We start from the raw sequence: 26730 nt of genomic DNA on the forward strand, positions 1-26730 counted from the left end.
GAGTCAATCTCATGTAGTCCAGACTAGCTTTGAACTCACAGAGATCCATCTGAGTGGATCTGAGTGCTAGGATTAAAGCCTCCACTGCCTGGCTTCTTTGTTTAATCTGGTGGCTGGCTCTGTCCTCTGATCTTCAGTCAAATTTATTAGGGTACACAATGTATCACCACAGCATCTTTTCTCTGTACCCCTTCTCCTAGCTTTATTTTTCTCTGTAGCATTTACCACCACACTTGTTTATTATCTCTGTTTACCCACCAAATGCACACTCATCTACATAGGTGTAGGTTCATGAGGGCAAGGGATTTTGTCTGTATATTTGTTTCTCCAATGCCTAAGTTAGCCCTAGCACATAGTAAGTGCTCAATAAACACTTACCAAAGAGAGGTTAAGCCCTAAGATAAACACTGCCATCACAGTGGGCCTTCCTTGGTTCCTGCAAGCGAGGTTGCTTGGTTTTCTCTATTTGTGTGATCATAAATTTTTCACCATGTTTATTACTCTGTATTTCTCTGGAAAATGTGTTTAACACTCTGAGATTTAACCAGATGCTATAGTTCAAAAACCCATTTTATTTAATGGACTGGAACCTGACATTGCAGATTTGATTGAATGACTGCAAAAATCGTAATGTTCTGCAAGTGTTTGAAAATTGCATCCACATCGTGTTCTCTGGAAGTTATTCCAAAAAAAACTAAACCTAAGCTTGTAAAAATTTAAGAAAGAGTAAATTAGATAAGGCTCAAAACACAGAACTCTTACTGAAGATGATGGAATAATCTATATTTTAACATCATGCAAATCTCGCTATTTTGCTGGCACACTGGAAGGAGACCTGTAAAACCCCTCCTTCTGGATACATCCTCTAAGCTATCAGCTTGGCTAATAAATTACATGCAAAGACCAATGATCTCAAAAGTCGGTACTAGGGGCTGGAGAGATTACTCTGCAGTTAAGATTTCTTGCTGTTCTTCCAGAGGACATGAGTTTGGTCAGAGAAAGAGGTTAGTAATATGTTTTGGTCTTTTAAAAAGGCACTCCAGCACTTGTGAGGCAGAGGCAGGCAGATCTCTGTGAGTTCGAGGCTAGCCTGATCTACATAGTGAGTTCCAGGACAGCCAAAGCGACATATTGAGAATCTGTCTCAAACAAACAAACAAACAAACAAACAAATCCAAAATGCCAGTTCTGGAGGAACAAACTCATGTAGGCTGGCTCTGAAGAGGTCTTTCTGAACCTGGGAGGAAATATTTACCAACCTTAATTAAATAAATTATATTATCTAAAGCCAGAAGGCATGCATGTACCACAAAATTCTTATCAGGCCCAGAGAAAACACTAAATCAAATCAAATTCACTTCTATATCACTGATATGATTTCTGGGAAGTGCCACTAGCCACTGGCCAACAGATCATATACTGATGTAATGTGGGTTGTGTAGCATATTTGAAATCATTGGTAAACAGAACCTCCCATTTCCCATTTGAAAATATAATAGCACACACACATGTGAGAAATGGCCTTCTCAGGGCAGCAGAGGTGACTGTCAAGTGGAATCTCATGTCTGTATTTGGAAATAATGATGCCAAGAAGCCCCCACCAGAGGTGGTGGTCAATAGCTGTGAATGCCTTTGACAATAATGAAGAGCAGCATCCATAAATACAGAAAGCCTAGAAAAGGCTTGATGACAAGAAGGTACATCCGGGATGGAATCAGGTTCATATCCAGTCCTGGTTCATCCATCAGGTTATGTTATATTTTAAATTTTGTTGTTGTTGTTGTTTCTCAAATCTAAGGCAATGCAGAGAGAGGGCAAAAGAGGAGAGAAAGAATGTTTCTGCCAATGTGCAATCGTTGACATTCCCGTCCTAAGAGAACTCCTAGCTGGGTGTCCTATCAAGTCATCTTTGCGTGGGTCTGGTTGACGAAACCTGGCTATTATTATCCTGCCTCTGCCTCTCTGGCCTCCGGGTCTGCCTGAGAAACCCTGCTTGCCAAACACACACATTTTAAATACCTCAATTTTTATTTGTTTGTTGTTTTAGCTTTGTGTGTGTGTGTGTGTGTGTGTGTGTGTGTGTGTGTGTGTGTGTGTACACTGACTCCATTAGAGTTTGGGAGGAGTATCAGTCTACCTGTGTGTGGCATATAAGCATATAAGGCATACTGATTAATTACTACATTGGTCCCTTCCAAGATTGCAAGGGGCATTTTAAGGCAAATGCTTACTGAGTCTATGTACTTATGTATCCTTTTCTTTCCCTTAATATCTTGGTTTAATTGGAAAACTCATGGTTTCTGAAGAATTACAGCTTTTCCTCCTTCTTGAAAGATGCCTTTCTTTTCTTCAGCAATCATTGATGGGTCTGGTCTGAAATCTACCCTTTAAAAATATCTTGAGAACAACTTATCAAATGGAGTAAATACTTGTCTCAGTTCTTATCTTATGCAAACTTTCTGTGACATTTGGCCCTAGAGACCTCTCCCCGCATGTGAAGTCCACAAGACACTCTCCTAGGATATGCATCCCTAGGCAAACTCCTTCCTTTTTGCACCTTTCTCTTTTTCTCACTCAGCCTTTAAATAATTCCAAAGGGTCTTATCTTGCTGTGTAAATGAGAGCAGCCGCAGCTTCAGCAATTACTTTGGAGACAATTATCCCCTAATTAGTGTGTATCCACATCGAATGCAGCTGATAAGATTGAGACCCACACACATTCAACAAATATTGAAGGACTAGACCACGAACTGACTGCTAATAGCATATCCTATAGATTTTTCTCTATGATTTTCTTCCAAAAGAACAATTTAATCTGCATTCCTAAGCCTGCTGAATGATATCATTATCTCAGTTACCAAGCCACAAACTTGGGACCTATGTGAGATGTTTCTGTTTCCTTCACTACCTCCTACCTTCAACTCATTCCCATCACCTAACCCATATCCAGTTATCTACCAAATCCAACATTGATATTCTTTGAATTTTCAAATGTGTGCTTGCTTCTATGGTCCTTTGGTCTGTTGGTTTCAATCTTTATTGTTTTGGTTTTATTTGTTTTAGGTTTGGGGGCTGGTTTTAATCTTCTTCAATACAGCAGCATACTGCTATCATCACCACAATTTGGTACGCAAATTTCATCATTATTGTACTTCCTGCTTGTAGATCACTTCAGATTCAAGCCAAGCTCTTCAGCAGGGCTGTAAGACTCTCTTCCTGTTGGCCCCTGCCACTGTGCACTCTGCTTTCATTTCCTCCAAAGCAGTCTGCAGTGTCCTGCAGAGAGCACACCCTTTCCTGCCTCTGTCAAAAGCCTTTCTACTCCGGCCTTCCTCCCCTCCATTCCTCTTTCTAATGACAGCACTGTCTCCTGGATAAGCATCTCAGCTGATGGGCAAGAAACTCTGCTATCCAATCGCTAACAAATTGTTCCTGCCCAAAACATTCATTGAACAAATGAACATTACGTTCAATTAGTGCCTACTGCCTGTCAGGCTCTGCTCTAGGAGTACAGTGAACCCGGTAGTGGAGGGACCTTCCCTAAGCAAAGTGTAGCGTGGGAAGTGATCAAAAAAGGTTACTATTGTTATCAGGGTAGACAGCTGCCCAGGGAACTCAGGCCCTCCCTCCCAGTCCCGCTGTGAGTTTGGTGCTGTTCTTAGCCCTTGTTCTGTAACTACATTGTACGTGCTCATTACCCTCAGCCCTGGAAGTGTCTTGAGGGCAGAGCCTGAGATTTCTGTGTGTCTCCACATCCACAGGCTCTTTCAGTGGGTTCTGTAATTTAACCCCACAGCAACTCTGTGAAACCAGCATTGTTACAGCTGCTTTATAGACCAGGGAACAAGATCTTAAAGATATGAAACAAGTTGTCAATATTACATAGCAGTGAGAGGCCAAACCAAGCTCAGCCCCCATGGCTGCCAGAGTCCCCAACTGCTTGATCTTGATGAGAGGAGTGTCTCCCCCCCCCCCCCCCCGCCTTGTGGGCACCTGGAGCCATAGGGCTATAGTCTGCACACAATTTTAGGTAGCCCTCTGGATACACAACAAATCTGTAATCTGCAGTCAGATATACATAGACACTTTAGTTAATTTGTTTCTCCCTTTCTTCTGTGTGACTTCTCTTAGCCTGCTGGGAACTAGGGAGCAAGAAAGTTTTTGGGGTTTTGTTGTTGTTGTTTGAGACAGGGTTTCTCCATGTAGCTTTGGAGCCTGTCCTGGATCTCGCTCTGTAGACCAGGCTGACCTCAAACTCACAGATATCTGCCTGCCTCTGCCTCCCCCCCCCCCCCAGTGCTGGGATCAAAGGCGTGCGCCACCACCGCCAGGTGAATCAGAAAGTTTTAAACTTACCAGTTTACCATATTACAGCATCTTCCATTTTAGGTACCTTTGAGCTCCATCTCTTGGACAAATAGTCAATTTCTAAGAGCCTCTACTCTTTCCCTGCAGTCTAGGAACTGAATGGATGTGAAGACTTATAGAAAGTGAGAAGATGTGTAGGGTGGGACTCCTGGTGCCAGGCCAGTCCTTGGATTTGCAATGTCTGGTCCTGCTGAGGTGTTCTGGTCTGGTGCCATCCACAGGCATTCTGTTGGTGTTCTGTGCTGAACTCTTTAGCTGCACCTACAGATATAGCTCTGGCACTGTGTCCCTTTTCTCACAGCTAGCTCTCTCCTATTTGAGTTCCTGGGAACTTTTAAGGTTCCTCTGCACCTGCTGTGATAACACCCTTGCCATCACCTGTAGTGGGTAGCCATCCCAGCCTTGGTCTGGAAGTTCCAACCCCCATTGAGGCTTCGGTAATGGTCACGCCCACAAGGCGGGGCTGAGGGAGGAAGCTGAAGACCCAGGATCGAGAGGAGAGGTCTCTCTTGGTTCTGGGACCCTGGACACTGGAGGTAGACCGAGCAGAGTTCTCCAGAGAACACTGCCGGACTGCGCCATACCTTTGCCAGACCCTGCAACCTATCCCTTCATTTGTAAGTTACCCCACAAAATAAACCTCCCTTTTAACTACGTGGAGTGGCCTTAATAATTTCACCAATAATCACTACTACCATAATCCCAGCTCCCTGAAGTGTGGACCTCGACTGACCGTCAGCTTATTTCCTAGAGGGCAGGCAGAAACTCCCCGACCTTCCTTCTCAAGCAACTGATCAGACTGCACTGTGGTGGAGCTGTGATGGGCCACACCTTGATAGGAAAGGGGTCCTCACTGTGGGGTCTAGCTTGTTAGAGAAAGAGTTCTTCACTGTGGTACAGGGCTGGACCTTGTCAAGCAAGAAGGTCTTCACTGGAAGAAGCTGTGCCTTCCTTGGGGATGGAAAGCATTAGTGAGACATTCTTTCAAAAAGAGCTATTTCCTGATTTTTCAATGTGAAATGAGACAAAAGGAAGTCCCCTAGATTTGGGCTGTACCTTCAGCCTCTTGGATGTCTCTTCTAGGAGACAGCCTGGGAGACCAGTTGCCATTTGTTTTAGCCTTCATTTCCTGCATTCAGTTGGGCCTTGAAAAGATGGGCTCTCTCTGCCTCTTTCCACCCTTTCTGTATTTCCCAATGATGTATCATCTTCTCCACAAAGTGGAATTTGCCTTCCTCTTTCCCCCAAGGCTAACTTGGAGAATAGCTGCCAGGCAACCTGATTTATGTGAGAGGAATGAAAAGGCATCTGTTTAGTGTTTTCAAATTCTTACCCCTGTTACCCCTGCATCTTAGAGGGTAATGGTTGTTCTCAGGAGCTCTCTGAGTCCCTTAATAGTAGCATGGCCCAGAGCGGTCATAGAGGAAGATTTACAGGAGCTTGAGAGTCCATGTGTGTGTGTGTGTGTGTGTGTGTGTGTGTGTGTGTGTGTGTGTCTTTTCAGCCTACCAACTACATTTTTGGCCATTGTCCCCACCCTCTTGAGCAACTGGACAGGGTGGATGGGTAGGGATGTTTACTCTGCAAGTTGTAATGAACTGCACATTCCAATTTTGACCAAATTAATCTTCACCATAATACCAATTATGTCTAACATATTTAAATATGAGATCATGCCAAAATGAGCTCGGTGAAAGAATCCCCATTGAGAGGGCACAGTGGGAAAACAGAGGATTTGATCTTTAAAGCTTAGACTGACTACAGGAAAGAAGTCAGCAAAGAAATTAACAAGTGGGTCAAGTAACAGTAAGAGGAGCTGTGAATCAAATCGCCGCAGAACGGCCACAGTCACGGGCCCAGGTCCCTTTAGCTAGCTGCTGGATGGGAATGGAACCTGGTATGCCCCTTATACTTAAACATCTCTTTGTTTTCCTTAGTAAGTCTTATGTCAGAATTGGATCCTGATAGTATGAGAAAAAATATCATGAAATGGATTCATATGAAGGAACGAGTATTTGTCCCTTGGAACTAACTGAACAAGCAGAAAAATAAAATTATTAGAATAACTGGCCAGAAGTAGAGTATAAAATAGAAAGGAAATGGGGAGGGGCTTGCTTGAGATTATCATTACCATCTGTGCTGTGGAACATTTGATTCCAATCCCAGAAGCTTGACACAGAAATAACTTATAACTGGGGACACATGCTGTTGAATTTTCAGGAATGACAGAATTTTTGTTATTAATATCTGTATCACAGAATGGGGAAGATGATAGACCATATAGTGGCCAGTGGTGGAGTAAAAGCTGTAGCTGAGAACTTTTGCCCTTTATCCTCATTCACGTGCTGCCTTTTACACCCCCAAATTTTCTTCCTCTTCCACCCTACGGATGTTCAGAGAGCTCCTAATGAATAGAGAATCTAGATCCTCTTCTCTCTGGAAGAGAAAGCGACCGTCCCATGGGGGGCTGTTTAGTCTATTAGTGAATCCACAGGCTTTGCGTAGTACTTGCAATCCTGTACACAGCCATCTTTCATAATATTTTGGACATGTACTTGAAATACTCACTTCTTACCTAGGTTTGTAATATCACAGATCATTAGTGGGTGGTCACACTGGTAAAAATGTGTCATTGGCAAGTCCAGCTTCAGCACTTCCGGTGTGATCTTCTAGCTTACTCATCTTTAAATTGGGGATAATGGTTCCTGACTTACAAATTATTTGCAAACAAGAACTGCACTGCTTCCAGACGTTAAATGAGGTGGTCACTTATTTAATACGCATGTTAATAAAGGACAGAGAATCAGTGATACCAATCAGGGTAAAGAATCAGGCGACAGCTGAGCTTTGTGGCATATATAATCCTAGAATTTGGGAATTTGAACAAGGTGATTATTTTGCACAGAGTCATTTAATTTGCAACGGTCGTCCTCACAGTATGGTCTCAGAAGATGTAGCTTCCCCACAGGTTTTATTTTTCTGCTTCTTTTAAGCAGGAGGCGGCTGCTTTGGAGAATTAGGGGACGCGGGAAAGCTTAACCCTTTTAGTCCCCCACCTTTTCTAGAAGCTAGCCTCCAGGTCTTTGTGGGTTTGCCCTGCAAACTGACCACGTTTCCTGTCCCGGGCCTTGGAGCTACCCCAGGCCTGGGCATGAATCCTTTTGTGTGTACAGCTGCAAGGGCAGTTTGGTCCGAGAGGAAGCGGCTAGAGGAAGAGCCGGTTCTCAGTCGTGCTCAGGGCGGGTCCATGCCAGATGCCGGCCAGCCCCTAGCTCTGCAGCCTGCAGCCCGGGGCGCTCACGCTGCGCCGCTCTGCGTGAACCTAGGCTAGTCTACGAGTTAGCGGGTTGCTATGGCGACCGCGGGCACGTGACCAGCCGCTGCCGCTGTTGCAGGCGCCCTGACGTGGAGGGCGTGGCCTTTGAGGGCGGGGCCTTTGGAGGGCGGGGCCCGGCGCGGAGCAGGAGCAGAGCGCGGCTGCAGAGTGAGCAGCAAGCAGTGGGGAGACACAGCCCTACGCCCCAGCCAGCCTCCGCGTGTGTTCCCTCTGTCGGGAGAGCGCCAATGCCCGGGCCGACCCAAACCTTGTCCCCAAATGGCGAGAACAACAACGACATCATCCAGGATAACGGGACCATCATTCCTTTCCGGAAGCACACAGTGCGCGGGGAGCGGTCCTACAGGTACTGGCTAAGGGTGGCTGCGGACCGTCCGTCCCGTTACGTAACGCGGAGGCCGGGATTGCTTGGTTGCAGGGTCCTGTGTCGGTGGGGGTGAGCATGGAGGCTTCCGCGGGTGAAGAGGTCTGTTGCCTGCGAGAGGTCTCCCTCCATCTCTTCCCTGCATGCCATCTTCCCGCATCCCCGAAGGGACACAGGCTCTGCACTTCCTCTCCGCCTTCCCTTTTAGCATTTAAAGGAACCATTAGGTGGCGGGCACTAAAGGAGCAAACAAACGGGAGAATGGCGAGAAAGGGAGGATGGCGAGGAACGCGCTTGCGCTTAACCTGGGGAGCATGCAGGAAAAGATGGAATCCTCTAGATGAAGCTGCAGTGTGTGATGTTAAACCGCCAGATTGATGGAGCTTTGTAAGAATTCTGCACGCTGATTGGTGCAAGGATTGACAGCAGAGGTCACAGTGTCAGACATTCACCAAAATCTCTCCATGGAAGCCTAGGCTGATTAGAAAGAGACTGGACTGTTTCAGACCTAGGAGTTAAAAAGAAGCCCAAAAAACAACAACAAAAAAACCACCCAAACCCGGCGCCCCTACATGTTTTCTGAAGAGTTTTATGGCCTCTGCATGGGTGGGGAAGCCCTTCCTTATTTATAATAGAAAGGTGATTCCTTATATTTTGCTGAAGTCTAATTTGAGGATAAGACTGCTATCGGCCGTTGTATTGTGAGCATTTTGATTAATGAGTTGCCTGTGTGGTTGGCATCCTTTTTGCATTAACATATCTGGCAATATGTTCCCATAGATAAGCTCATTAAAATTGTTTGCATTGTTTGATAAGGATAACAATGTGATGCAGAATGTAGCTTGGATCTTAGGCAGCTCAAGGCCAGACTTACGCAGGGAGAGGGATAGCTTAGGTTGCATTTCCTCTGAAGTTCTTTTGTACTGAGGTGGTTATTTTTACATGTAACCTTCATTACCATCAACGATGCTTTTGCTTTAAAATAGAGCACACATACCTGTAGGATGTATCCTCTCAGCCAGTGAGCAACAGGAAATAACTCTTTTTTAAAAAGTAAGCCTGCCATCTGAATGCCCAAATTGTGTTATGGGCAGAATAGTCTGTGTTCAGAGTCAGTCTATGTGCACATCAGAAAGTAGACTCCAAAATACCCCACTTCCTTTCTCTTAGAGCAGAGACACCATTTGTTGTCTCAAAAGTGGGGGCGCTTAAAAGCAGCCCTTTGCCCTGTTACATCTCTGGCAGTTACATAAATACTTGAAGTTAATTTTGGCCGTACCCATGAGGTCACCAAGTCTCACGTCTTATGGTTCCAATGAGTAGAATTGGCACAGTATCCTTACAGATTTCAAGTGATCGTTACTCTCCTAATGTAAGCCACGGCTGATCCTCCACTTCTGGGATTATCTTTTGGGGATCCTTCTGATTGAAAGTCTCTTTCCCACCTTTCTCCTCTGTGAGCCTAAAAAGAGAATTTAAAAATGAGCAAAATCAAGTTGCTTTGAAAGCTTGCTTATGTGAGCCGTTCTTGTAGGCAGTAAATTGGAAGTCCTTATTTCCTAAGTGATTTAATCCCCGCCATGTCAGTAGCTGCTGCTCTGGGATGGAGCACACATTTGACCATGTGGGCCAGAGGAAGCTGCCTGGTTGGGTTTTATTACTTATGTGAACCAGCTCAACATGGTAATGAAAACCAGTTTGACGCAAAGGTCAAATGGGCCCTTCTTGTGAGGGGGAAGTGTTTATTTCAAATGAAATTGTATTTGTGCTTTTAATTCGTTATTCCTTCCAGTTACTAAATGATTTCGGTTTTGCTTGTTGATGTCTTAAGGTGGCACCTTAAATTTTATGAAATTAAAAAAAAGAGAAACCTGAATTTTGGTTCAGATCTGAGTAAACAAGAGGCTTCCCTGGAAATATCACTGTGTTTGTGTTTACAGAGTAAGATTGCTGGGTGCTGTAGTGAGAGATGCCATTGGTCCAGTGAAGAAAGCTGCCTTCACGGCTCCATTTGTACTGTATGATGTGCAGGACACACTTGGAAACAGACACACTGGATGTTTCCCTTGGTCTGCTTTCTTTCAAAGGGAATGAGCAACACTATATAACTAACTACTGCATATGTTTTGGAGAGACCTAAGAGAAGGGAAGAAATGTGACACGTTTTCTATCCAGGAAGCATTCCATCCTTCTTTAGGCATCCTAAGTCTGGAATAATGTAGCCATCTGATTGCTGAGGAAACTTGGAAGGCAATTTGAAAGCCACAATAGAGATTTAACCAAGTAGAAGTTTGACCTTGGCTGTAGGCTCGAGGTAGCTTTCAACAATGAGATAGGCCTGGAAGTTTTCTGTGCAGCCCCTGAGGGAGCCTGAATGTCCTGAGGGCCCTGGCAACACCAGAAGCAATTCTGTTCCTGGCTGTTTCACAGATTCCTAGGTAGACTCCAGCAGCCTTTACATCAGGCTTTATTTCTTGACATTGCTTCTTACAATCAAGGATATTTAATCCTAGTCTTTTGCTTTTGGGTTTTGGTTTTTTTTTTTTGTTTGTTTGTTTGTTTGTTGTTTGTTTGTTTTTTTTTTTTTGCTCTTCCATTTTATGTCTGTTTTGCCTGTATGTCTATGAACCTTGTTCATATAGTGCCCCCCAAGGCCAGATGAGGGTGTCGTATTCCCTGCAACTGGAGTTGTAGACAGCTATGAGCCACCATGTGGCTTCAGGGAAACGAACCCAGGTCCTCTGTAAGAGCAGCCGGTGCTCTTAACTTCTGAGCCGTCTCTTTTTAGGCCCTATACTTCTGCTCTTAAAGAGATGAGAGGTTAACTCATAAGACACTGGGTTCCACCCCCAGCAGAGCATATGTGCAGGCGTGCAGGTATGTAAACAGGGAGAATGCTTTGTTACCAAAGAAGGAGCTTTCAGGAGCTTAGACTGGAGTATTCCTTACCTTGCTGGCTTTGCAAGCAAGAGAAGGCAGGAACACCTAGAAAGGATGATGGCCTTCCTCAAGGACCTCGAAGGTGCAAGCAGTTGCTCTGTTTTCTTTTAGTTAATGCTGTTATTTTTTGAGGGTGGATGGGTGGGTGCACATGCCACAGATGAAACTTGTGTGAGTGTGTGCCCTCCTTCCACCATGTGACTTCTAGGGATCACACTCTGTGTCACTGGGCTTGGAGGCTAGCACCTTTACCTGCTGAGCCATCCCCTGGGCCAAGTACCAGATTGTTCACAATAAAAAATGAGATGTGGTCCTGGCCTAGGCATCATCAGTCGATATCCGTGCGTGTAAGCAGGGTCCACTTTTACAGCCTAAAGTCGAATAGGTAACAAATCTTTATCAAAAACCTTATGCACTTTGATTAGAACAGCAAGCTTCCCTTAAAAAAAAAATCACCTCTGTGTTGGAAATTGCACTTGAAGCAATCAAGTATCAAAATGGCCCAGTTAAGCCACTTGCACACATTTCCACACCCACTGCACGAGAGAGCGCCGCCAGCCCCACTTCCCCACTGCAGTTAGGGATCCATATATTTTAAGAGCTGCGTAAAAAATAAATGTGGTGAGGGCCATCCGAGGTGACACTCTTTAATTCAAAGAGCGAATGAGTCGTGGCCTGGACCTCCCTGGAGAGGCTACTCCCTACCGCTCTGCTCTTCGCAGATGCCGGTCGGAAATGAGATTTATTAACTGGCCTTCTGCCCATCGCATCTTTGTTTGCATACTCCAGGCCTTTGAGAACAAGCATATAGAGAGGACTGTCTCAGAATGGGTATTCCAGCATGCAACTACAGTCGCTCCTGTGTCTGAATACTTTAAGGAAAAAATGACTTGGCCCCAGGAAATGAGCTGTAAAGAAAAGCAAAAGGGAAGTAGTAAGCCCAACACTCACCTAGATCATCCAGCTTTTGCCAGTTTTGTTTTGTTTTTAAATGAACTGTTGTTTAGGAGTGTAGAAAAATATCCTACATGTAGATCTAGAAAATAGAGGGTTGTGACATGTGTTCAGTCAGTAGAAACTATTACCAGGGTGTAGATTTCAGGTGACCCCCCTACCCCCCTACCCCCCCCCCCCCCCCCCCCCCTGCGAGAATAGCAGTTACACACACCAGAGGTCTAGCCTCACCTGCCTCCATTATCTATCTGTGGAACTGTGTCAAAGGAGGGTTTTACGAATACTGGTTTTGTCTTTAGTATTTGACTTAGGGCTCATAAAACCCCAGAGGTTACTTAATGCTGTGCTAGGCACTCAACTTTGAGACTTTTTTTTGAGGACCTTCCTCAGAGCCTCTATGAAAGGGGTGTGGATGCTTGTGACTTCCGGGAGAGGCTGGCCTGCTCTGTGTTGGTGTCCATGTGTGGTACAGAATCTCAGCAGAGCATGAGCTCACCCTCTAGAGTCAGGATTGCTTTCTGGATGCAGCATCTTTTCTGTTCTTAGGGACCAGGAGTAGGTGAAAGGAATACTCTCTCAGATTCAAGGAGAGGCAACTTCTGGGAGGGATATAAATATTCCATTTGGATGGGAAAATTCAATAAATATTTGATTGTCTTCTCTGGCCAGCCAGCGTTCTCTTCAGGATCTTGAGTGCTAACAAAGTCACAGGGAAAAACAGCTCATCCTGTAACAGATTTTCATGGCTGTCAGTGTCTTTCTTTGTCGGCTAACAGTAGTGGTTTGCATTTCCTGAGCCCACAGTGACTCAAAGTGAGAAAAAGATACCCTCAGTTTATCATGAGAAAACTCAAGACTCATAGTCAGCAGAGATCAAGACAAGGGAGATGGCCATTGCCTGGCTCAGGGCATCTCTCCTGGTAGAGAAGCTATGGATGCAGCTTACCTCATAAAGGGTCAGGCACTGTGGTCATCTTCCTAGCTAGCAGTCTGACTCAGGGGCTGATGTGGAGCCCTGTACTGTCTCCATCCTCGGTGCTCAGAACAGGGTACCTGGCCTATCAGTGTGAGGGATGCAGTAGGACAGATGTGGCCCAGGAAGGTACTAGAACAGTCCCGGCGTCATCATCTTGATGGAGGTCCCAGATGTGACCTGAAAGTTCACCATGGGTCATCTGATTGTGTCTTAAATTTAGTTGACTTCACTTTCAAGGACAAATAGATTTGCAACCCTTTTGTTTTCAAAAGATAATATTTTCTGTGATGAATTATGTTGGAATACTTTCAAAAGCTGGATATTGTGGTGGCACATGCCTGTAATCCCAGCACTGGAACAGGAAGATGAGGAGTTAAAGGCTGACCTGTGCTCTGAGAGCCCCTATCTCAACATAGAAAAAGAAGGCAGTGGTTTCAGGCTATCTTTTAGCTATGTGATTATGTAATACTAATACTATATTCTATTATTATAATACTATATTCTATTCAGCCAGTATCTTATGCACTGTTCGGGTGCGTGCATGTCCCACTGGTGTTCTCTGAGCCTGCTTCCCACCTCATCTTAAGAGGCTGTTTATCTTAGTGTCTTTGGCCCCTGGATTTATTACTGTTTTGAGAGAATTCTTCCCAAGTGGAAACCCCCAATTCACATATGCAATGAATAAACAAATGTTATGCCACTTTTGCCTAGTGAATCAAAATTTTTGTTAATTGCGTCTCCAAAGATGGACTGCTTATTTTAATGAAAATAATCAGTAAGGTAGGGCTGAGCAGACTTTTATAGACCTGTGCAAAATGATTTCTTAATAAATTATTAAAAACAGATACAGTATTTATTTTCCATATCAAATCACCCCATGTAAATTAGGATTTTACTCACTTGAACCAGGACAGATGTCCTTAAAACATCTTTTCTTCCTTCTGAAGCAGGAGGGGTTGGTGGCAGCTTTTAGTGGTAGTGCTTAGCTAGTTAAGAAAATGGGTTTCAAATTCAGTCTTCCTAATGTGTCTACATCTAGCTTGGTTCCATCAGGTTAAATGACTGTGCCACAAAAATCTGATTTTGGTCATGATTTTGGAGTAGAAAAGGATGCAGGTGAGGGATTTAAGGAGGAAAATAATTGGTATGCATATGTGCACATGCATATGGACATGTAGCTGCACATAGGTGCACATGCACATTGGCGAAATTCTGCACACTCAGTACCAACACCAATGAAATCATTTTGGCATCTGTAACATATTCTTTGGGATAAAACTTTTGGAAATCTGTATTTTAATTGTGCACAGGGGGCCTTGTGTGGAAGTGGTCCCTGTAATCTTGGCACTAGGGATACTGAGAAAGGAGAATCTTAAATTCGAGGCCAACCTGGGCAACATTGCAAGAACTTAAGACAAAAAAATTATGCTCAGAATTGATCTTGAGGCTTCCAGTTGAGGTTTCCTGTTGTATGGGCCCCGGTGACAGTTCATCTCCTGAGAGGCACTTTGAACGCCTGAAACACCTCTTACTTTGCTTTGCTTCACTTTAACGACATTAATTCCTTGTCCTTTATTGAGTGCCAGCCTGCCCTGGCAAAGCTCTGAGAGGTAATTCGTCAGCCATGGCAGAGACATTGACATCTCTGGAAGACTCTCTTATGTTCACTGTTCACTCTGAATATGAGCGGTCGCATCCTTTACTCAGTACTCTGAATATGAGTGGTAACATCCTTTACTCAGTACTCTGAATATGAGCAGTAGCATCCTTTCCTCAACACTCTGATATGAGCGGTAGCATCCTTTACTCAGTACTCTGAATATGAGTAGTAACATCCTTTACTCAGTACTCTGAATATGAGCGGTCGCATCCTTTCCTCAACACTCTGATATGAGCGGTAGCATCCTTTACTCAGTACTCTGAATATGAGTGGTAGCATCCTTTACTCAGTACTCTGAATATGAGTGGTAGCATCCTTTACTCAGTACTCTGAATATGAGTGGTAGCATCCTTTACTCAGTACTCTGAATATGAGTGGTAGCATCCTTTACTCAGTACTCTGAATATGAGCAGTAGCATCCTTTACTCAGTACTCTGAATATGAGCGGTCGCATCCTTTACTTATGAGCCTGCACTAGTCACGATAAGGTGGCACTACAGAAATGAGCTCCTGCACTGCTGTGTTCTCTGTTGTTCTTGTCATCCCAGGGTGCTTCAGACATGTTTGCAGCCTGGGAATAGTGAGATATTTTAAGTTGTCATCGTCAAGTTTTACACAGTTGCCATTATGTTAATATTTAAGCCCAGTTTTCCCATTAGCAAACAAGCTTCCTTCTATTGCCAGTCTGCTTGTGGGGCCCTTAGAATACAAGGGTAAATAATGCCAGCAGTGCCTCTCTGAAAAAGAGAGGCCAGAAGCCTGGGCAGCAGCAAGGAGAGAGTCCTGGTGGGGAGGTGCCCCACATGGCCCCAGACCTCTCTGTTTTATTCTGGGTATGGCTGACATTGGCTCACCAGGTTCAACCAGACCTGGCCAGCAAGCCCCAGGGGTCTCCTTGTCTCCAGGTCATCCTCAGAACTGAAAGTATAGACAAACACTGCCACACCCTGCTTTTTGTGGGTGCTGGGGATTAAACTCAGGCTCTTATCCTATGGGACAAGAACTTTACCAACTGAGCTGTCTCTGCCTCTCCCTCTCCCCCATTTTGAAGCAGGGTCTTCTGTAGCCCAGGCTGGCCTGAAATTTGCCATACATCCAAGGCTGGTCTTGAATTCCTCATCCTTCTGTTTCCTAAGTACTGGAGTTACAAGCGTGTTCCATTCTGCACCAGCTACAAGTACTACTTCAAATGTTTTTGTTCATTTGTTTGTTTTGATTTTGGTTTTTGTGTAGCCTTGACTGTCCTGGAATTCACTCTATAGATCAGGCTGGCCTGGAACCCAGAGATCCACCTGCCTCTGCCTCTCGAGTGCTGGGATTAAAGGCGTGCGCCACCACTGCCCAGCTAACATTGTATTTGTCATTATGTGTTCAGTGTATGTGTGTGTGTGTGTGTGTGTGTGTGTGTGTGTGTGTGTACACATGCACACTTGTATAGCCTCTTCTCTCCTTCCCCCTTTATGCCGGCTCCAGGGCTTGAACTTAGGTCTCCAGGTTTGCACAGCAACCACTTCCCCAAGTGAGCCCTCACACCAGCTGTGTAAGCACTGTTCTCGGAGCACCCCAAGTCACAGAGGAGCAGAGCTCCTCTAGCATCCGCAGTGAGGTTTCCCACTCGGGGCCACCCATGGTCCGCACTTTGTTTGGCTTTCTCCAGCGCATGCTGTGCTGGTTTGGGTAGTGTGTCCTGCCTGCTTAGTATGCTCCGTGGATCTTAGCCTAACTGCACGGTAATCCTCGGTGAGGATTATTTTTCAATCTCCTCTTGGCAGATTCATTTTCTTCCTGTTTATTGAGCACCTGCTGTTTGTCAGGTGCTGTGCGGGGGTGGGGTGGGGTGGGGGGTCCTAACGTTGTAGGAAGACAAGGAACTGCCGGTTTTTTTCAGTCACTCTGACCACAGTCCTCTGACCTACCTAACCTCCCACTTCAGGGCAGTTAAACACACACACACACACACACACACACAGAGAGACAGAGACAGAGACACAGAGAGAGAGACAGACAGAGATAGACTGAAACTGAGAATATCAGTATCTGCCCTTAGAGTCACCCCTGGGTCCCGTGATGCTGGCCAGGCAGCCAGCCATCCACATGGAGCATGCTTCCCTTAGACAGCCTCCTCACCCAGCAGGCTGGATGAAGTCTGAGAGCACCCGAGGGACACTGCCAGTTAAGACGAGACAAAGGACAGCTCTGCATGCAGTAACTTCACCGTGGACCTGCCCACCATCTATAGCCTGGAAATAAACAGACCTTGGGGCGTGTAACTAGGAGGACTCTGCTAGCAAAGGAGGAAGCAGAAGCAGGGGTCCCAGGAGGACAGGGCTCTCAGAGGCAGATGTGTGTGAAGTGTGGAGAAGGATGAAGGTGTCTGGGGTCAGTGTGTCTGGCTTCCCACACCTCTGTCTGTCTGTCTTTCTCTCTGGGCAGAGTAAATCTCCTCCTCCAGCAACTATAGAGTAGCGAATGATGAGCACTAAGAGAACCTAGGCTGGGTGTGGCCCCAGGCAATGGGGACCTAATGGGCCTCCTCCAGATCTCTTACTGGGGCTTGGAACTCACGATAAATCTGCAAGTACCTGGTGTTTGGGGACTTGATCCCTCTCCCTGGGATTTCTGAAAGGCATGTAGCATTGCCATAGCTGTGACTTCAGGATGTCCCTATCAGCAGCACTGACTGCTTCTACTTCCTCTGTTCCCGTACATTTTCTGTCCAGGTCTCACACCTCCTTCCTACTGCATATTGGGGTCTGGTGGGGTGTTCAGAATGCCCAGCCAGAGAGCTACGTGGGCTCCAGTGGGCAAAGCTTGGTTCTGCATAAGATATACATTCTCTGCCTCACTCCAAACTGTATGATCCGGGGCAGGTGCTTTCTGCCCCTCTGAGTATCATTTTCCTCCTGTACCCAAGCACCAACCCCACAGGGCTGTTCTGTGCACTGAATGGGCTGGGAACATGAAGAACACGCACTATTGCCTGGGGCAAAAAGTCGTGTGGAGAATGCTAGCTCCTGTGACTTTTTACCTGCCTTTATAATCTGTGATCTTTGTGTCCTAAATACCTGGCACAGTACCTGACTCATAGCAGATGCTCTTTGAAAATCCCTCCATCAACCTCATTAAGGATTCATTGAGGAATAATAAACTGAATCTATTTTAAGTGTACAGTTCAAGGGGTTTGGGTAGAGCATTTCCATCTCTGCCCCCACATTCCCTTCCCTGTGCCCTTTACAGCATGCACTTCTTCTACCCATAGCCCCAGGAGTCACTTTCTGTCACAGCAGCTTGCATGAAATGGGATCAGATGGAATGCCCTGTTCAGCAGCTGGCTGCTTTGATCCGTGTCATGAGTCTGAGATCCATCCACATTGGCCGTATCCACAGTTGTATGGTTTTCTACCCCACTCTTAACCACTGAGTAGTATTCCATCATATGGCATGCCATATTTTGTTTATTCACTCACCAGTTGCTAAACATTAGCATTTCCAGTCTGGGGTGGTTAAGAATAAAGCATCTGTGAATATTCATGTGCAAATCTTTGTGGGGACGTGTTTGCTTTTCTCTGGGGGTAAATGCCTAGGAGTGAAATGATTGCGTGTAACCATGTGCTGTGGGGGTAGGGTAGAGGAGGGAGAGAGAGTGTGTACCCGAGAACAACCTCAAGTGTTCTTGGGGTATTTTCCAAACCTTGTAGCGCCCACCTTAAATTTTCCAAACCTAGCCTGAAACTCACCTCGTAGGCTGTTCTGGCTGACCATTGAGCCCCAGGGATCCACCTGTCTCTGCTTCTCCAGGACTAGAAGCATGTGCCATACCACCTTGCCTGGCCCTCTGTGTGGGTGTTGAGAACACTGGTGCTCATTCTTGGACAGCAAGCTCTTTTTACCAACCGAGCCCCCAACCCCCAGGGTTTAACTTGGAAGAATCTGAAAGCAGTTCCTCAGAGTGGTTATACTGTCTCCCATTTATTGGTGGAATTATTAAGACCACTCCACATAGTTAAAAGGGAGGTTTATTTTGTGGGGTAATTTACAAATGAAGGGATAGGTTGCAGGGTCTGGGAAAGGTATGGCACTGTCCGGCAGTGTTCTCTGGAGAACTCTGCTCGGTCTACCTCCAGTGTCCAGGGTCCTGGAACCAAGAGAAGCCTCTCCTCTTGATCCTGGGTCTTGAGCATCCTCTCTCAGCCCTGCCTTGTAGGCGTGACCATTACCGAAGCCTCAATGGGGGTTGGAACTTCCAGGCCAAGGCTACACCCACTCTTATCAGAGCCCTTGAAAATGTGTGCTGTCCATCTCTCAGATTTTGGACGTCCTTTATGGGTGTATAGAGTTGTCTTGTTAAGATTGCAAATTAGAGTTGAGAATCTTTCCATGTGCATGTTGACTGAATACGTTCTTTAATGACATGTCCAACTCTTTAGCCCATTTTTAAAAGTTATGAATATGAGAGGGTCATTAAGAGTATATTCTAGGCCAGGTGGTGGTAGCACCCACCTTAAATTCCAGCACTCAGGAGAGTTTAAGACCACCCTGGTCTACCGAGGGAGTTCCAAGACAGCGAGGGCTACACAGAGAAACCCTGTCTTGAAAACAAAACAAAGTAAAAAGTATATTCTAAATGGGTTAATATAGTCTCAATTTAGATTTTAATGTGTATGGGTCTTATGTGTCCAACGTACACATATATCCTTCAAGAGGAAAAAGATGCTTCTATAGACCTCTGTCTGCAGGTATACAGCAGTAATGCTTGTAGTAGTCATTTTTTTAAGTGCAGGGTAAAATGCCCTCTTGCAGAATGCATAAAACCAGAACTATTTCCTGTTTCCAATGTGTTCAGACCTGGGGGGGTGCCTCCAGAGCACACTGCTAAGAGCATCCCTAGTCTGAGACCCTGACATCCTGTCAGTCCCCCCAAATGTCAGATTGTGGAGCATTTTGGATTTCAGATTTAGGGATTAGGGATGCTTAGCCTGTGCACATCAAATGGTACTATAACAGAATAATTATGATAGCTTAGAAAAAACTACTAACTCCACTTTTGAAATGTCATGTGAAGGTGTTAAGCTTGGGAGCTGGGTTTTCTTTACTGTCTTGATAGACACGAAGTACTCTTTATTTCAATGGAGAACGCTGCAATTATGTAGATAATCTTTTCTTTGTGTAGTGGGTCCTCCTGTGCTAGATCAAAGGTTCTGCTATTAAGATTCATAATAAAATGTGTGTGGAAACCATTTCTATTTTCTTTACAGCCAACTAGGAACACTTGCCTGTTTTCAAAATCTTGCCTGGAGTATTAAACAGGGGACACCCCCTCATTTAAAATTCTGTAGCAGACACCCACCCCTTACTCCGTTCCCAGTCTATCCACTTTGACAAGGATTGCTTGTTGGTTTTGTGGTGCTCGGGTTTGAGCCATTTCCATGCACATTCACAATGTTCTTAAAACATATCCCCTCCATCCCTGCTGCCCTCCCCTCTTTTCCTCCCTCCCCACTAGTCTTCCTTCCCCACCCCCTCTAGACAGTTTGACTTTTATTTCATGTCATCTGTGCACATGCAATTTTTGTCTAAGACCAGCTTAATTCACTTAATAGGATTATCTGTAGATACATCCATTTTCTTGCAAACAATGTAACTTCATTCTTCTCTGTGGCTGGAGATAATTCCACTGTGTTTATAGCTGTTTCCTTTATCCGTTCTTTTGGTTGCTGGATGCTGAGGTTGGTTCCATCACTTAGCCATTGTGAATCATGCTGCTGATTCACTGGTGTGCATTTCTCCTTGGGATATGTTGACTTAGAATCCTTAGAGTAAATACTCGGGCTTGATATTCTTAGTTTTTGAGACAAGAGCTCACTAAGTTGCCCAGGCTGGCCTTGAACTTGGGACTTTCCTGCATCAGGCTCTTGAGTAGTTCGAACTCTAGGCCTCTACCACCAGGTCTGGCTTAATTTGGCAGCTTTGTTCCCTGTTTGGTTCTCAATTTAGCCCTAAGCCCCTAGGGGAAAACTTCCTCTGATTGACACTGGAGACAAAGCAGAGAGAGACTATCTGCAGGTGCTGTCTTGAGAGGGTGAGCATGCTTCACCTCAGCATCTGCTCACACCCAGTTACATACCCAAATCTGTTTCCAAGTCCAAAGCTCCTAAAACCTGGAAGTTCACCATGATTTCAAAGATGCCCGAGGCCCACTAAGTAGATTTTGTGACTATAACTGATTTTCTTAGTCATTCATTTCATTTTGCTTTTCATTTTGCTGCCAAACCTTGAAGGCTGAATTTCAGCAGTCTTCCTTGAGGACAGCAGTCTCTCACTCCCCAAGGTGCAGACGGTGGTTCTCTTTGTTCCAGTGGGGACTGAGCCGGCCTCAGCCACTGAACAGTGAGTGGAGAGTCAGCCATCCCTTTGCTGAAATTGGGGCTGTTCTGTGAGAGGAAGCTGCGTGCTATCAGACAGGACATCCTGTGGTCCCCTGGTTTGCGATGGTGCAGACGAGCTTTTTACTTAAATGCTAGGATGGTCTTGTGTCTCCTTCCTTCTGTGTTAAGTAGGGAGCCCGGTGTGATGGTTTCTCTTTTGCTTTGAGTCTCCAACAAGCAACGCACTCCCAGAAACTCACCACCCGACTCACAGACAGAAAACATTGTGGCTTTTTACGTGAGCTCGGGATGATTTAGCCATCCTCCATTCCTGTTGCCTTGAAATAATTAACTGAACAGCATGGGAAACAAACAGAGAAGTTCTTTAAATTAAACATTAATACACAGTTCTGGAATTGGGTCTACTGACTCCATAGTGTAGGTCTAGATACCTACAGACTTGAGTATAGTATAGACACGACCTGTGAAGATCTGAAACATGTTCACAAGGCGTGAACAGGGGCAGGCTGGGTGTCACGTGTCTTCTCAGGTTCCGAAGGCTTCCACAACAGGCTGCTCTAACCTTTATCCTGTCCTGCTGGGAGACTGGATCTGCACACAAGCCGCTCCAGGAAGGAGTCTTTCCTGTCCCTTCCCCTTCTGGTGGCCCCATATGTTCTGTGGTGTGGCTTCAACACCTGGTCTCTGCCTCTAATTATCCTGCCTTCTTCAGCTATGTGTTTTTCTTGGTCACCTTTTGGGGGGGGCGGGGGACTGAGGACCGAACCCAGGGCCTTGTGCTTGCTAGGCAAGCTCTCTACCACTGAGCTAAATCCCCAACCCCCCTTGGCCACCTTTTAAAAGTACTAGTTTCCAGGCAGCCATGGCTCATGCCTTTAATCCCAGCACTCGGGAGGCCGAGCCAGGCGGATCTCTGTGAGTTCAAGGCCAGCCTAGTCTACAGAGTGAGATTCAGGACAGGCACCAAAACTACATGAAGAAACCCTGTCTGGAAAAAAAACTAAAAGAATAATAAACAAACAAACAAACAAACAAATAAATAAATAAATAAATGTACCAGTCATTAGGCTCACCCTAATCCACTATCTTCATCTTAACTGGTTCATTTGCAGAGACTCTATTTGCAAATAAGATCACATTCTGAGCATCCAGATATAGGAGACTTTAGAAGAAGGGACAGTCTTCACCTCTGTGTGAGCAGACTATATGTATGCATTGATTATGTGTGAAGCCATTATGAAGTATGTGTATGTGAAAATGCATATATATGTTCTGCCATACATACAAGAAATTGTTTTTTGTTTTTTTGAGACAAAGTGTCCTGTTGCCCAGGTCTGCTGTGAACTGATAGTGTAGCCAGAGATGGCCTTGAACTCCTGATCATCTTGACTCTGCCTCCCAAGTACTGGGACTGCAGGCTTGCATCACCCTGCCTGGCTACTTAAGAGAAACTTACGAAGATAAGGATTACGACTGAGTCAGGAAATAATAGCTCTTTTTTCATGTTGGAAATTAAACTTTCGACCGTGTATGTGGTAGATGCTGAGCTAAACCCCAGCCTGAATAATGGATATTTAAAATTTTTAAATCTTTTTAAATTTTACCTTTTCTATATTTTCTGCTTTTTCTATAGTACAAAAATGCACAAATTTTTTTAGCGCAAAAATTCTTTTATAAAAGAAAAAGCACTTTGACATTTTAAAAAGTCATTTGTTGATGAACTATTTGAACATATTTAATAACAGTCTTCTTAGAGCGTATGTGCACACATAAACATGAATAAATTTATTGGTGTTTTAATCAATTGGGTACTTATTATTGTGCTTAATATTATATTGACTGTAACAGTACCTAAGGGTGAAATAATGTAAAATAATCTAGTCATTGAGACCTTGCTGCTACCTCTGTGACATGAGGTCTTTGGCTCAAATTTGAAAGTCAAAATAAAGTTAAGTTTATTAATTAATGGTTGAAGTCAAAACTGATTTCCAAAGCATATTTTAAGATTTCTAAGCCAGATGAATGCTGGGAATCTAGAAACTAGCTCTGGAGGCAGGATGTGAATACTTCCAGATTGATGTGTTTTATCAGTCCATATTGGCTCCAAAGTTGAGCAGCAGCGCACATAGCCACACTCTAGACCTGAGTTTATCCTTGGTGCCGTTCTTTAAGCAGGCCAGTCAGTAATTAATCAATTGTTATTCTGGCTTCAAGAGTCCCAAGTCTTGGAGCTGTAGGGATGGTGTGGTGGGTAAGAGCTCTTGTGTAAGGACCCAAGTTCAAATCCCCTGTACCCTTGTAAAAACACCAGGTGTAGCTTTGCATGTCTCTAGTAAGTAACACATGCTCAGGTTCAGTGGAGACCATGAATCATCCACATTAAACTACTTCCTCTGTTGGACGTTTTTGTTCAAGCTCCTCTCCTTCTGCTCTTCCCCAAGCTGAGGGGCTTACCATGTGTCTGTTATTTCTGTGCCTGATCCAGTTTGAACGTGGTTAGCACTCAAGTGCTCAGTTTTAGCCCTTCCCTCTGAGAATTTTAGTGCTAATACACCCTTGCTGGAAATGTTGTAATTCTGACCTGTAACTAAAACAAGAGAGAGGAGAGCCAAGAAATACCACAAGGTGTGTGTATGTGTGTTACTTGTGCAAGATTGTATAAATTTTGACCTGTAACAAGACTGAAGAGAGGAGAGCAAAGAAATACTGCCAATCTCTCCCTCCCTTCCCGGCCTCTGGTGTGGGTGAACTGGTGTTTCTCTAGACGATTCTGGTATAGAAAGTGTTAGTCTCTTCGCTCTAGTAATGGTAAATGAGTGTGACTTAAAAGAAAAAACTTTTCTGAAATACCAAATGGTAATTGATGTCCCAAACAGGAATACTAAGAAGCTGGGCTGAGATGTAGCTAAGTGATAGAGCACTTGACTGGCATGTACAAGGCCTGAGGTTCGATTCCCAGAACTGCAAAACGAACAGGAAGGTATTCTGTTGGTTTCCTCTTCATTGTCAACTTGACTAGCTAGAATTACCGAGGAACCACACCTCTGGGTAAATCAGCAGGGTGTACCCAGAATAGTTTATCTGGAGGGAAGACCTACCCTGAATGTGGACAGAAGCATCCCAGGGCCCCGAGTCCCAGACTGCATGAAAAGGGAAGGGTGGAACCAGCTGAGCACCACAGCCAGCTGAGCACCACAGCCAGCCGAGCGCCAGTATTCCTGCACAGCTGCTTCTGGGCTGTGGAGACAGCAAGCCGCTGCTGAAAGGAAGTATAGTTTGGGGAAAGACGCTGTGGTGGACTGGCAGTGCAGTAGCACCCACCCCTGGCTTGAGTTCTCATCCCCGAGGCTACCACAGTCTGGCTGAAATCGCTTACTTTAGCCCAGTGACCTCAGTGACTCGGATCTCGATTTGTTGGCATGTTCAGGAGAGTTCTCTTTCTTTCCTGTATGCAATATGGACTGTGGTCTCCTGGGTTGCGGAGTGGGTTTGATGTAGGTTATCACGCAAGGGTGTTCAACCTGCTGCCTGCTGGTGACTCACGGCCCAGGGCAGCTAGAATGTAGCTCAATGCAAGATTTCAGTCTTACTTAAAACATCATGGGGTATTTTTTTCACTCCTCCCTCCCCCTTTTGGTAACTCAATTGTGCAGTTGTCCATCCTAAACTCTGTAGGTGACAGGGTGACGCAGAAGCCACGGGGAAACTTTCTCCCTCTAGGTAGGAGTTAATAGTATTCTGTTCTCTGGTTTGAAGTTTCCATTTTTTTTGATTCAGCCTACTTTGGAAAGAATTAAGAGAGAATGGGCACAGGAAAGACTCAGGGGATGAGCGTCTGTTACCCAATTTGGACTTAAATTTGCTAGAATATCTTTAAATGTTAGCCTGCACTTTACCATCTCATTAATAGTCTCCATTTTATTGATACTTCATTTCCATTTCAAAATGTTCTCACGTGTTTAAAAGTCATTTTTACCACAGTGAAGGTGCAGACATGTGGATCGGCACTAGTCTTTGGGAGGGAGATATCAAGGTTATATTTTTTTAAGGGTATGTTATTCTAAACACATAGTCAAGATGCCAATCTAAAGTCTTTTATTAGCTTTGAAAAAAAACTGTAAGCAGTAATGTCCACTTTTACTAATCTACCACAAAAAGTAAATTGAGAGCCTTGGCTCCAAAATACATAGTAACTAGAAATGTAAAATGTGGCAGTTCCTAAAATACTAGCGTAGCTTATGTGTTCCAGCTGCCAGGTGCTCTCGCCAGAAAGCATTCCCAGCAATAAACTGAGGAAATCTCACCCAAGGCTCCGCTGTTCAGGCCTTTCTTCATGAAAACATATGTTTAAAAATCAGTGGGGTGTAAGTCCAGAATGAGAAACTGGGTTTAGTGCCTGCCTGGGCTACAGAAGGAGTTCAAGGCTGTCCTGGGGAAGTTAGCTGAACCCCGGGCCCAGAGTAAAATTAGAAGGCTGGAGATATAGCTCAGTGGTGCAGAACACTTGCCTGGCGTACTCCAGGCCCTGGGCTTGATCCCCTGTACAAGATGAGGATTTGATGGAATTCCACAGCAGCTTCAGCAGAGGCCACAACTGTATCTTCACGTGCAGTGTTTCATCTTCCCTCGCTGTCCTGGACTCTTTAAGATGGGGGTGAGGGGTGGGCTTCCATTGAGAGTAGCCATCTCCTCCCCCACCCCCCTCCACAGCTCTACATCCCAGCTGTGCTGCTGGATGGTTGTGACCTCGCAGAACTGTAACTTTTCCTGTATCAGGGCGTAAGAGCAGCTGTAAGGCATTGTTGGGAGGACAAGAGCCTGTTGATTTACTCTTACAGAAGACATGGGTGATTGCTAAGTACTGCCATATATGATCCCATCCAGTCCCCATGCTTCTCCAGCACATAAAAGGGAATCTCTTGTGGAGGCACAAAGGTGGCCAAGGTTACCCACCAGTTGGTGGGGGCTCTGGGTCTAGAAGCTGGTGCCTTTGGCTTCTAGGTCAGAGCCCTCCTGAATCTGCAGATGAGCTAGTGCACATTTCATAGCTGGCTTGAAGAATGCACATTACTCACTTTTTTCTTTCCCTCCCCTCCTCTCCCCTCCCCTCCCCTTCCCTCCCCTCCCCTCCCCCCCTTCCTTCCAACGAAAGATAAAGTCCTTCAGTCCACTCAACCTCGTTTGTTCCCACAAACTGCCTCACAACACAGGGTATGTCAAAACAGTTGCCTGCATGGTATGATTTTGAGCGTCCTGTGACTTTCTTTTTCCCCACAGAACTCTCCCAAACACTCATTCATTTAGCACGGACTTAAAGTTTTGTGCACACCCTGGAGATACGGCAGTAAGTAAGACACACACTGTGAAGTTCCTGCCATCATAGAGCGTGCACTAGGGAGGCAGCGCGTGCTGAGAAGATAATAAACAAGCGAGCTAATCACAGATTGCGTAATGCCCAAGAGTCGAGGACAGAACGGTGTCAGGGTGTCAGAATAACTGGTGGGAGGCCCCCTCATCCAGTAGGCGGGAGGGCTTGCTGAGGAATTGACATTGAAGCTGGACCTGAAGCATGAGGTGCAGGGCCATGGTGCCAGGTTCTGGAAAGAGCTCCCCTGCCTTGGCCTAAGCCTGTGCCCCAATCATCCCGAAGGATTAGCTGGGATCTATCACTTGTTTCTCATCAGGAGAAGGTTTAGAGAGGGCAGACTAAAGATGGTGACCTGAACCCCTCGGTGGCCACACCCT

At 45.3% G+C, this 26730-nt stretch overlaps 1 protein-coding gene across 3 annotated transcripts in view; it reads left to right on the forward strand.

Annotated features, from left to right (window-relative positions):
* Positions 1-26730, forward strand: part of Mapre2 (microtubule associated protein RP/EB family member 2) — a 147770-nt gene that overhangs the window by 45483 nt on the left and 75557 nt on the right. Inside the window, exon 1 of one of the 3 annotated variants that reach the window (XM_036204638.1) lies at positions 7802-8051. The exons of the other annotated variants lie outside the window; for them this stretch is intronic. Coding sequence (XP_036060531.1) covers positions 7933-8051 — 119 coding nt within the window. The 5' untranslated portion in view covers positions 7802-7932. Of the gene's footprint in view, positions 1-7801; positions 8052-26730 lie in introns of those variants that run through there. 3 annotated transcript variants of the gene reach the window in all.

Source organism: Onychomys torridus, chromosome 13, assembly GCF_903995425.1.
Source record: "Onychomys torridus chromosome 13, mOncTor1.1, whole genome shotgun sequence".
NCBI classification, from domain to species: domain Eukaryota; kingdom Metazoa; phylum Chordata; class Mammalia; order Rodentia; family Cricetidae; genus Onychomys; species Onychomys torridus.